The 13038-nt window shown below is 51.0% G+C and overlaps 1 protein-coding gene across 3 annotated transcripts in view; it reads right to left on the reverse strand.

The window, feature by feature from the left end:
• Positions 1 to 206: 206 nt before the first annotated feature.
• brd8a (bromodomain containing 8a) overlaps positions 207 to 13038 on the reverse strand; it is a 32950-nt gene continuing 20118 nt past the window's right edge. For 2 of the 3 annotated variants that reach the window (XM_039776414.1, XM_039776412.1), the window contains 10 exons: positions 11465 to 11890; positions 11146 to 11245; positions 11012 to 11058; positions 10683 to 10924; positions 8221 to 8313; positions 7988 to 8056; positions 4821 to 4998; positions 3047 to 3151; positions 2576 to 2620; positions 207 to 490 (listed from right to left, as the gene is read on the reverse strand). In XM_039776414.1, the coding sequence (XP_039632348.1) occupies positions 431 to 490; positions 2576 to 2620; positions 3047 to 3151; positions 4821 to 4998; positions 7988 to 8056; positions 8221 to 8313; positions 10683 to 10924; positions 11012 to 11058; positions 11146 to 11245; positions 11465 to 11890 (1365 nt within the window). In that variant the 3' untranslated portion in view covers positions 207 to 430. The remainder of the gene's footprint in view (positions 491 to 2575; positions 2621 to 3046; positions 3152 to 4820; positions 4999 to 7987; positions 8057 to 8220; positions 8314 to 10682; positions 10925 to 11011; positions 11059 to 11145; positions 11246 to 11464; positions 11891 to 13038) is intronic. The other variant, XM_039776413.1, reaches the window with a different exon arrangement.

Below are 13038 nucleotides of genomic sequence, written 5' to 3' on the forward strand. Positions count from 1 at the left end.
ATCCCAGCAAGCAGTGGCCAGTGTGGCATCGCCAGTTCATGTTGCCCACGTCTGTGTGTGAGGATTTCAAGCAGTTGTTGCTTGCCACCCACCTCCTTCTGGTCTTTCCTGTGAAGTGCCCAGTAGTGGAGGAGCCACTGGCGGGCATCGATGAACATGGAGGTCCACAGTCAGGCGTGGTGAGAGACGCAAACAGGAGAGGCCGCCAATGTACAAACGACTTTATTTACAAACTCCTAGCCGAGGTGCCCACACGTCACGGCCGCTCGTCTTCCCTGGCCAGGGCGCGATGAGCCCGACCGCCGTGTTGTTCACCCGCAGGCCAAGTGGGCAGGCCTCAGCAGTCTAAATTTACAGAGCGGCCAAGCGGAGGAGGTGATGATGGGGCTGGCACGATGGCACTCTGCGAGCGAGCCTCTCCTCCTCTTCGTCATTTCTTCATTTTCATATCCGCTTCAATAGCACAGCGGCGGCCTCTGGTCCCTCCGTCCTAAGATGAATGAAAATCAACAAGTCAGCCGATGTCGCCCAGTCTGGCCGGTGGCCTTCCACTCTCGCGCACACACACACACGGCGGCGGCGAGGCGCACCTGCACCAGGTGAACAGGAGAGACAGCACGCCACGCCATGCCACGCCACGCCACGCCACTTCAAAAAGAAACCCAGAGACCCTCAAGCTAATCAGACAAACGACGAGCACCACAGACGCCAAGATCACGTCACTGTCACACATCGTCGGCCACACTGCGCGAGCCCCCCGCCCCCCCGGCACAGCGCTCATGAACGATTCTCTTCTCTACAAGCGGCCATTGTGCTGGCACGTCTTCGATGCCACCTGCACACCTAAGAGGGTGAACACATCTGTACCCGGCCCTAAAAGACAAAGACAGCAAGAGGGGCACCACACTGGAGAGCCTGCAGGTGGCGCCTTCTGCTGGTCTCCAGCGGTCTTTACTCTCAGGGCTGCTGGTGTGTGCGCCGCGCCGCCATCTGTTGGAATGAAAAGTGCAGAGCCTGGCAGACGGAGCGACGTTAACACGTCCAACGAGACGCAGCGGGCTCAACTTTAATAAACGCGGCACAGACGGTGGTTTGCCTGCCATCTGTCACTATTCACCGACGGTCATTTTATTTCCGTATTTCTGTTTGTCGTGTGCGTCACAAACGGACGCTCAGAGTGACGTACGGCGGCCATTTTCACTTTGATCCGTTTGTTGTAATGTTTCCCAGTTCTGGACGTTCTGAACCGTTTTATCACTTTTTCAATTTCATGCACACTTTTTGTCCGAGATTTCCATTTGTTTGGGGGTCTGGACTTTGCCCGATATCCCACCCTGCCCACCCTCGAAGTCGCAGACAGCCAAGCGTTTGCTTGAACTGGCGCACTTGAGGGCAGCGGCTCTCGTTCGGCCAGTGGGCTGGGGGTGGGGTCATTCTTTGCCGTTTCCAGTTCTCTTTTCCACGTTAGTGACAATGACGTCAAGTGACTGATGACCAAATAAATGCCATCATCAACTCGGAGGGAGAGGCGAACTCCTAGCGGCACGTGAACGCCGCCAATTTACGGCGCAAATTAAACGTACATTTATATGATAGCAAGAGCCGCTTACTGTTCAAAACGGGCAGAGCGCCCAGGCTCGAACCCGCACCCGATTGGTTACCAGGTGGCAGCAGCAGACGCCTGGACTTTGTCGACTGACATTTCACTCGTTACTCAATCCGCGATTCCTGAATAAAGGCGCGCCGGTTTAGTTCTCTCTGTTGTGAAAGTCACTTCACGTCATCGTCACTGTCACCGTCACATGGAAGTGGACGTTTTCTCTGCCGTCATCATCCTCAGATCACACCTGAAGTGCGCGTGTTCCTCATAACGCCGTATAGAACTGTGGGCACCATCGGTGGGGTGGCGAGGGGACAGCAGGCGGCCTGTGCCGAGTGACACGTTCACAGGACTCAAGACGAGGAGGAGCCACGAAGGACTTTCAGGCGCACGTTAAAAACGGTTTAAACGAGCGCCGCCGACAACATGCACTGCGGCTAAGCGGCGCTCGGAGTCACAAGAGGACAAGTCTTGGGGTCCAACATCCTAATAAACAGCCCAGACAGTGAAGGACGCATTTCAAACGTCACACAGCATGCGGCAGGGACCCTCCGATGTGGCCGGTGTGCGTCTTTGTCCGTTTGTACTTGTATGTGTCACGGCGCGGCCCCCCACGACAGCACGACACAGTGACGGGCAGCAGGAAGGGCGTTGCACTCGCACGCATTCAAGCTGGAGGGACGAATGGCGGCCGAGCACCAAGGACCACCTGGAGTGACAGAAGGGGCTGTGTGTGCGTGCGGCTCGTCGTTAAGAAGTTTGTTTGTTAAAAGTGACAAATAAACAAACAATCGTCACTAAAGCCATCAGAAATGTGAACTGGACCGCGACACGGCCACCTCTGCAAACCAGAGAGCCAAGAGGCGACGCTGCGTCCGCCGATCACAAACACAGAGAGGAGAGCACAAGAGGTCACTCGGACCACCGGCGTCAGATGAGCCCACCAGTACTTGCAGCCATTCATTCGATACTTACAAAGAGAGAGAGAAGGAAGGCAGGAGAGCCCATGGGGACACTGTCCTGTGAGAGGACAAACAGAAACGCCAATCAGATTCCACAGAAACTGTTGAGGACTCACAGCCACACAAATAAACAACATGACAGACAGACAGACAGACAGACAGACAAAGAGAGAGTGACAAGGTAATGGGTCGATCACACAGAGAGAGAGAGAGAGAGAGAGGGGCTGGCAGGAGTACAGGTGACGAGCCACTAGTCATGTCACATGCATATTCACACACAACTGATGTATGCCGTGTGTCTGTCTGTCTGTCTGTCTGTCTGTGTGAGGAGTGACAGGATGTTAATAGTCATCGACAATGGATGGCGTGCATCAGTAGCCCACAGGAAGAGGAGATGATGATGAAGATGGAACACCAGAACAGAGCAGAGGAGAGGAGAGGCCGCCGTGCACAACGTCTCAACGTCAACGGGCAGCACACTTACTTTGTCGGAGGCGTCCTGCTTGCGTGCCGAGTCCCGTCCTCGCAGGCTCTTGGCGCTGATCCCGGACTCCGAGGTCTGCATGATCAGCTGGGTGGCCAGGAATTGCTGGAAGAGAACATCAAGTCACTTGTAGAGGACGGCGTCTCAAAAACACTTGTGGGTAAAACGTACAACAGAACACGGCAGACGCAACACAAAGCGAAAACTCGACGGATTCACATCTTCATAACGGAGCAAATGGGAGGGCGACGAGTTGGCAACAACCTTCAGAGTCCTCGTCACCCTGACAAATGTCACCGGTGCATGCTGGGCATTCCTTCAGGGCTGGAAAGTGCAAAGCCATCAGGGACATCACAGGACTCGAGGGTCCCGCAACCGTTCAATGGACAGGAGAGCAAATGCAGCTTGATGGAGCGACAGACCCATCTGTGGGGTGAGAATGAAGGACTGGGCACGACGTGGCAAAGTTGGGCGGGCGAGTGGGCAGACAGCCTGCTATTGTCTGCTGAGGCTATTGCTTACCCTCAAAGAGTGGGCAGTCAGTCAGTCAGTCCATGCAAAACACGAAGGATGGCTGGCTGGACAGGTGATGTACCTTCGGGGGGTCGGGGGGTCACAAGTTAAATTAACAGCAAACAGTGCGGCTCTCCTCGGTCTCGTTAAAACACCTCAAATGTGACAATTGGTGGGCCGTAAGCCACTTACTGGGCACAACACATGCCAATCTCAGAGTCCTGGTGATATAAAGTGACTTGTGTGGGCAGCAGCTGACCGTCAACGTGGCACTGCTATGCCATTCTGTTTGTGTCCACGATCACGAGCCGCGTTTGCATGCAGCAAACGCCTGTGGTTTGGAGAATGTGAGAGGACAAGCGGGCAAGAAAACTGCCTTAACTTGTCCCATGTAAAAGAGAAGACCCCGAGTGAGTGTGGACCCCGGGCCTTAGGTGTGATTTATAGCGCACGACATGCGGTGGCTCGTTATGACAAGTTAACGGGAACGGAGCATAATGACCACTACCGCTCATGGCATCACTTCAACACAGTGCTAGCTAGAAGGTTTAGAAAGACGTTTGGTGACCAGACCAACGTAAATGGTCTCCGTCCAATTAAGATGACCTCTTCTGTAAGCCAAGGACTGTGCTCTGTGGTGGCCACCGGCCTAGCGAGACTCCCAAGACGAGAATCGGCGACCTTTGGGTTACAAGGACAGCAACAGGGGACGGAGATGTGTGGTCATCCAGGCTCTCTCTCTCAGCCCCAGTGCTCCTGAGCGTGGCGCACACCACACTCGACATTTCTCACTGCAATGGAAACACCCGGGGCTGCCACTTTTTTGGAGTCACTACGTCTGTCCTGAGGTTATAAGCTAGTGGTGACGACGGCCAAATGTGTCTTCATTCGAGTCATAACACGATGGAAGACACTTGTATGTACTCAGTATTTTATTACAAACTGCAAGACAAACGGCGAGCAACTCCACTGACCGATGAGGAAAGACTGCCTACCAATGAAAACGGAGGATTACGATCACGTGATTTAAATGGCAGGCATCACTGATTCAAAGCACAACATTGTGTACGTGACGCTCAGGGGAGAAGAAACCTAGAGACCCTTAATTAGGGGGGGGTTTGGGGCATCACCGCCTCAATCTGCTGAGAACGGGACACATGTGACATACGAGATTCTCCATAGTTGGCGAGACTCAGGAAGGCAGACAGAGGAAGTGGCGTCAAATAAAAAGAAATCCTTCTGGATTGTAACCTGGTGGTACCTGAATCTGCTCCAGGACGTCCCTCTGCATCTCCACCGCCATATGGTAGACGTCGTGGTCAGAGCTGTTGTACATCACGGCATTCTGGAACATGAGCATGATATCCCTCTGGAACTCGGCGGTTGTGCGGATGAGCCCGTTCTCGATGTTCTTCTTTATCGTGGACAGGTCCATCGGCCTGCAAAGGGCAGCACAAGCCGTTAGTTTCCCAGAGCCACTCGTTTGAATTCGGCTAACTGCTCATTAACGCCACTCCTGCTGTCGTGCAGAATGCGCTTTGGACTCCCAACTTAGCGGGCAGGCACAGCCCAGGTGATGCCCTTAAGCCATGGGCAGGCACAGCCCAGGTGATGCCCTTAAGCCATGGGCAGGCACAGCCCAGGTGATGCCCTTAAGCCATGGGCAGGCACAGCCCAGGTGATGCCCTTAAGCCATGGGCAGGCACTGGCGATCATAACCCTGACTGGCGCTCTTTCTTTTCTCATATCTAAGGAACCAAATTTGTATTTAAAAGAAAAGCAAAAAAGCCAAAGGTGGTTGCGTTTGTGGAGATGCGCACTCAACGATGTTGTAGTGTCAGCACGGGCAGGGTACCAGCTTGTCACAGAGTCCACTCACGCACACACCCTTGAAATGGGACCACTTAACCAGACCACCCAGAAGAACGGCGCCGATGTGTGGGATCTGAACCTGGCACACTAATCACGGCGGTGCCACCTGAGCCACACACGTGTCAACAGCACTTCAACGGAATCTCTCAAAGTCACACTTAGAGCCTGAAGTCTGCAGAAAGTTCAACCAGTAAGGAATTTATGGAAAAAAACTTCAAACTCTGCATTTTACTGCATCTGCGCATTTTATTTTACATTCTGTATATTGTCTTGTAGTGCTCTACTGTCACAAAGTCCAGCTTTTGGCTAAATACGAGTGGGAATGTCTATGCACAAAAAGAAACATTTATTTATTTAAAGCTAAAATGACAGAAATTGTCAGTGGTTCGAAAGTCTACTGAAAACGTTATAAACTGCTGTGAACATCAGAAACAACAAGTGGCGACATTCACAACAATGCCTCAAATATGAACATCAAAGTGCCCGCGGTGGATTTGTCCCTGCCTTGCGCCCTGTCCAGCAGACCCCAGTGACCCTGTGTTAGGATGTAGCTGGTTGGACTAATTTTAAGAATTCAACTTCAAGCCCTGAAAAACCACCCAAAAAAAAGCTGTACAGGGGTCCCAATGAGTGGGTGAACACTTGGTCTGAAAATCCTGCTAACCCACAACTCCAAGGAGTGCTGCAGTGGGATTCAACAGGCCTGCTTCTTGACAGCCCGACTCCCTAAGATGACAAAAAGCTTTAAAAAACAAACACCTTCTTGGGAAAAGAAAAGAGAGAGAGAGAGAGAGAAAGTGAGAGAGAGAGAGAGAGAGACCCCCTTCCAGGGAGGTTGGGCGTGCAGCGAGTGTCCAAAACACAACACAGCAATCAGAAGACGAGTAACCAGCCCTCTTCACAGAGCTCGATGGCCTTCTCAGAAATACAACACAACGGTAACCGGCCGAGGGACGTTAAAATGCCTGCTGTGCTGGACTCTTTGGTGGGCCGCACTTTGTATTTAAGTGTATCCAAGTAATCTCTCAAACTCCAATTCAAAAGGGCACTTTCGGGGTTTACCCACAGTGACCAGCTGCCATCCAGACCTTGGGTTACGGAGGGTTGACATTTTTTCAGCCAGACACCCACCGGGTTGCAAATCCCCTTTAGTCACCGTGTTTGACCCTCAGGCCACAACGGGAAATTAAAACCCTTGAGATACTCCGAGAGCCTCAAAGCCTCGTCATGCCACTTAGGAATTCAGCCAACTGTTTTATGCCAGCACAAGCGCCCTCAAAAATGTAGAAAACGAGGCAGAATGAGGAAGGCCACAGCGGTGAGCACCAAGAGGTAGAAGATGTAAAGTCACTCATCTCAATGAAGAGAAGGGACATCAAGCTACACGTGTCAAGAGCGGGCACATTAACAAAGAGCCGCCATGGGTTTAGACGGGGACTTGGCACTTCACAAATACGCTGGGACTCTGAAGGACCACCAAAAACAAAGTTTAAGATTTTATCAGGAGGTCGACCATCTGCTCTAAGTGGGAATTTGAGGTGCACGATTGGAGCGGACTGAAGGGCGCCTCAAAATGGAGCTGTGGCCCTTTACTGGACTTAACGTAGGGTGGGGTAGGAGGGCAGAATTCATGGGCATCTAATATGGACTCTTGTCTAATAAGAAGACACGCCAGACTGAAACTGAACCCTTAAACTGCCACATACTTGGGGGGTTAATGCACCCCAGATGCCAAACGCTTTTTTGCTGCATTTTTTAAGGACCCATCACAATTCTCCAAGAAGACGACATATTTTTGTTACTTCAACACTCCTCATTTTAAATGCTGCCAATGAACTGCAAAACTATTATGACATGTATAAGGAGCAAGTGACGCCATTGAGGAAATTCAGCTAAATCGCCAACTGTGCCAACTGCTCTTGAACTGGCTGCACGCAGAGGCCAACACGAAGGCCTGCAGGCCAGTCTAGTGCAGCGGCTGAACCCCAGGGACAGTGATGCTGATTCGCTAGGGGGCGCCAGTGGTCATGAGGGGGCTGCTCAACAAATGTACGGCACGGACTGGCAAACTGCACTGGGAACCAACTATAGCCCGTTAAAAGTACAACACACTGTAAGGGGCCATGAAAACATTCAAGTGGCGCTTCTACCTGACATCTGGTGGACCCTCAAGTTCAACGCTTCTTCAAACGTTATGTATTCTCATCGAGCACAGCACACTCCAACTGGCCGTGCCATTCCTTTACTGGTTTCATTTTTGTTTTGGTTGCCCACCAATAACCAAACAGAATTGATCAAGACAGCACCCATTCAGCCACCTACCAGGGAAACTGTCTGAATAAAATGTGCGATGGAGGTCTTACATTTTACTGAAATGGTTTCAGATCAGTCCATCAGGATGGCATGCTGTGCGCGGAGAGCCAAACACGCTCACCACGTCCTGTAAAGGGACAGCAGCAGTTTCAGCTTCTAGTGTGACCCAATGAGCCCACAAGGACCGAGTGCACGGTGAAACACGACGGTCCTGCACTTGTAGGGTAGGACGACAGACCATACCTGTGCACGATGCTGTGGTACCCGGGTGCGATGTCGTCGGTAACAGGCTGCAGAAAGACGTTGGCATACCTGCATTAGAGAAACAGCAGTTCAATTGGACAAAACACCTCACCTGACATGACAAACATTGGTCAAGACTTTCACATTTTTCATCCCACCAGCAAAGGGGCAAGTAATTTAAATACGGGTTTTAGTGGTGATGGAGACCATAAAATATGTCTGTCGATCCTCACCGATGATTAGCGGCAGCTCTCCACACTAACATAATGGCCTTTTTCCAAATCTTCTGCGCCTGAATTGCTTCTTGGTCTTCACTACACATGGAGCTGTGAAAGAAGAGAGACTGGAGGTAAGCACTCGTGATGTGAAGTTACTTGCTACTTTACGTTTGTGGTCAGTCAAAGTTAAACAAAAGGACCCCTTCAATCGGCCAACTACAAAGATTACAATGTGAACGCAGGCCCCTTCTTCAGGCGAGCCTGCAGATTGTAATCTTGTTTAGTTAGCCAACTGCTTAACTTCTCACGACATCCAGAATGGCTGACACCCTAAGATAGATCAGGCATATCATTTAACAACTCTTAAGAAAAACAAAGAATACAAAATGCTCTTTGCGTCCCCTAATTTGGGGCAACAACAGAAATAAAACGTAAAAGCTTTGTAAAGCATTGGAACTGGGGAGTCCTCTACAGCACATCTTCAACCTGAGCCTGGAACAGGGGAGAGTCCTGAGGCTTTGGAAGACATCTCGTATCACCCCAGTCCCAAAGGTATCACGTCCTAGTGAGCTGAATGACTTCCGGCCTGTCGCTCTGACGTCACATGTGATGAAGACCATGGAGCGGCTGCTGCTTCACCACCTGAGGCCATAGGTCTTCCACGCCCTCGACCCTCTGCAGTTCACATGCCAGGAGAAGGTGGGAGTGGAGGATGCCATCATCTACATGCTACACTGATCCTTCTCCCACTTGGACAGAGGCAGTGGTGCTGCAAGAATTGCGTTTCTGGACTTCTCTAGCGCCTTCAGCACCATCCAACCTCTGCTCCTTAGAGACAAGCCGACAGAGATGGCAGTAGACTCACACCTGGTGGCACTGATCATGGACTATCTTACAGACAGACCTCAGTATGTGCGTCTCTGGAACTGCAGGTCTGACATGGTGGTCAGCAGCACAGGAGCGCCGCAGGGGTCTGGACTTTCTCTGGTCCTGTTCAGCCAACATACAGACGACTTCCAATATGACTCGGAGTCCTGCCACGTGCAAAAGTTCACTGACGACACTGCCATGGTGGGCAGCATCAGGAGTGTGCAGGAGGAGGAGTATAGGGACCTAATCAAGGACTCTGTTAAATGGTGCGACTCAAACCACCTGCAACTGAACACCAGCAAAACCAAGGAGCTGGTGGTGGATTTTAGGAGGACCAGGACCCTCATGGACCCCGTGATCATCAGAGGTGACTGTGCAGAGAGTGCAGACCTAGAAATACCTGGGAGTGCAGCTGGATGATAAACTGGACTGCCAACACTGATGCTCTGTGCCAGAGAGGACAGAGCCGACTATACTTCATTAGAAGGCTGGCGTCCTTCAACATCCGCAATAAGATGCTACAGATGTTCTACCAGACGGTTGTGGCGAGCGCCCTCTGCTACGTGGTGGGGTGCTGGGGAGGCAGCATAAAGAAGAGGGACGCCTCACACCTGGACTAACTGGTGAGGAAGGCAGGCTCTACTGTAGGCATGGAGCTGGGCAGTTTGACATCCGTGGCAGAGCGACGGGCGCTGAGCAGACTCCTGTCAATCATGGAGAATCCACTGAACAGGATCATCTCCAGACAGAGGAGCAGCTTCAGTGACAGACTGCTGTCACCGTCCTGCTCACTGACAGACTGAGGAGACCCCACACTATGTGACTCGGGGGGGTAAACGTTAACATTATACAAAGTTATTGTCTGTTATACCTTCATGGTTATCACTCTTTAATTTAATATTGTTCTTTATCTGTATGCTGCTGCTGCAGTATGTGAATTTCCCCTTGAGATTAATAAAGTATCTATCTATCTATCTAAAGATGCTGCTTCACACAGACGTCAAGAGTATCTAGGAGGGTCCTCATAGGAATACAAACCGCTACATTCAGGCCACAAATTAAAAGTTCCTAAAGCATCGAGGGCCAAAAACAGAACAGCACACCGCCCATCTTGCTGTGACTCATGGGAAATGCAGTTAATGTGACCAAGAGCTCCACGCCTTCCAGGAGGCGACTTTGGGTGCACATTGACCGAACACTCTCACCATCTAGAAAATACGAGGACAGGATACGTGGTGAAATGTGTAAGACAAGGACATCACGAGAGGTCAGTAGGGGGCACTAGTGAGAGCTCATCTGCTTCACACGCTACAAACACCTAACAGCTTTAAAAGGTGGGCCGAGCGCCTGTGGACGGATGGCCATGTCCCACTCGACAGCTCAGGGACGTCACTTCTGTAGTTCTAAACAGCTGGACCGATGGGAGGTCTTCTAATTCTCAGAAGTGTCGATAAATGCGGTCATTCAAAGTACTTTCAGGTAAACAATGGAAGTCAAGGGGAAAGAACTTTCAAGAGGGAACTCAATAGCACAACTTCAAACAAACGATTCTGGGCCTCTGGCGGAGACATTAGGACGGGGCCGGTGGGCTGCTTGCCATTACTCACAACTGGGAGGAAGCAGGGCTACTAGGGATGGACTCGGCCAGCGCGCTCATCTGAAGCTGGGCATTGTGAATACTGTAGCCATCGTCGCTCTCGCTGACTGGTGGCTCATTCTCCGTCTCCGACAAATACGCTTCGTTAGCCTCTTCCTCCTTCGGCTCATCCATGCTTGCCACCTCACTGCAGCCGTCCTCATCTTTCATGTCCTGAAGCTGCAAAGAGGAACAAGACGTGTCCCCGAGCTCCTAGAAAGGACGCATAAATCTTCAGTTAACGAAGCCTTCGCTTCACAGACTCCCAGGTCCACTTATCTCAGCACACCCTCTGCTCACCTTCGAAAGCGATTTGCACGATGTCCCAGCTCCCTCTTGCCCACCTTCTGCAAGAAGACGAAGAGAAGCTCAGCGTCATTCTAGTCTGTTGATGAGAGAGGACAACCCCAACAGCAGACCTGACGCACACCTACCGTGGCAGTCCAACTGCTGCTCCGAGTCCTGCTGAGACAAGTCGTCGCTCTCACACTTGACTGCAACGTCAGTTGGGGAAGAGTGGGCATGTGGCAACACCTGAGGGTAGGAGACAACGGTGTCAAACGTAATTAACAACTTGTGAGAAACCGATCAAACGTGAGCGTGACAAAGAAGAAGGCATCAACTACGTGAGCTTCAGTTCTCGCCCTGCCACCCCAAACCACCGATGCGGCTGGACAGCACCCCGGCCCACTTTTATGGTTTCACTCAACTGCTGGCACAGACGTCGCAGGACCATTTAATGTTCATGCATACCTCACATTGCGGCACCACATCTTCCACGCTCCTCGTCTCACTGTAATCCAAGACTGCCGGCACTGCTGACGACGGGGTCTCCAAGGCCAAGTTTCCCGCTAATGGATTGGGATCGATGCCCGATGACCTGTCCACCTCCTGCTCCGTCAGCTCCTGTTTCACCTCCAGGACATCTCTCTGGGTTTGCACCTCAGGGGCCATGCCGCTTTGAGCAATGCTCTGGGACAGCACTGCGATGTCCTCCAGCAGCTGAGGCCCTTCTTCGGTCTTATGGGTCAGCTCTACGGCCCCCGTGACGACGTTATGCTCCGTTTTGAAGGACTGTTCCCAAGGATCCGTCAGAGCATGAGCATCAGTGGCGTCTTCACACAGTGACAAAGCGGCCTCAACTGCGGCTGCGTCCAAGGCTTCCGAATTGTCATCAACCTGGCAGAGACAAAATCGAGAGGAAGAAACGAGTGAAGGGCCTGCGGGTCAGCCTGTAAAGAGCTCCTCAGCTGGGGGGCACTCAAGACTGACAGACAGACAGACAGACAGACACTGTGGTGGGACAGCCCTGGCTCGAGCTTCACGTCTCTTGTTTTATACATTCGGATGGAGTTTCCTCGTTCTTGCTTTATGTTTGTTTGTGTTATGCTAATTATCGATTTCCAAGTCTGATGTTCTATTGGCCCTGCCTGCTGTATGTTGGGCCTATTGGGAGTGGGGGCGGTCACATGATGTTGGCACTTTAGTCCCCGCCTCCTGTACGGTTTAAGAGCCCAAGATGGCTGCCGCAGCCTTAGGATTTACTGCTATGTACTTGATAAGTGAGTTACATTTTGGGAGTAAGGACTGGCTTTGTCCATTTTAGGTGCAAACCCTTTGATGCCTTCCTGTTTGATTTGGCTTTTGTTAAGATTTGTATAATTTACATTGTTAATAAATGTTACAACTAAGAGGAACACTACTTTAGTTACACTTGTGTGTTCTCTTTTCCTTTTTTCTGGATGTACAGTAATCCCTCGCTATATCGCGCTTCGACTTTCGCGGCTTCACTCTATCGCAGATTTGAATTGTAAGCATATCTAAATATATATCGCAGATTTTTCGCTCAGACAATGGCTGTTTTTACTTCTGGTACATGCTTTCTATGCTGGTTTGCCCAGGTGATTTCATACAAGGGACGCTATTGGCAGGTGGCTGGGAAGCTGCCCAATCAGAGCATGCGGTTAAGTTCCTGTGTGCTGATTGGCTCAGCGACGGAGCGCCGTATTCGATTCCGCTGCGTTAACCAGGAAGTCTCGTCTCAGTCAGACAGTCAGCATCAACGTGTTTCGCTGTGTGAGGAGTTCACTTTTGTGTATTTTCTTGCATTGTACGTATTTATTGCCGGTGGCCTGTCTATTGTAATGGCTGTAACATAACATGTAACGTACATGATACTGGAGACGCTCGACATCAATAATATTTAGGTTTTACTGTAAATAAACAGTGTGTTTACAGAATACTTTCAACAAATCTTACCAAATATCTAAGAGAATACAAAGGGTTTGTGCGGGAAATGTTTAGAAGAGTGTGGGAGAGTTTAAGGG

The sequence above is a fragment of the Polypterus senegalus genome, chromosome 13 (genome assembly GCF_016835505.1).
Source record: "Polypterus senegalus isolate Bchr_013 chromosome 13, ASM1683550v1, whole genome shotgun sequence".
Lineage (NCBI taxonomy): Eukaryota > Metazoa > Chordata > Cladistia > Polypteriformes > Polypteridae > Polypterus > Polypterus senegalus.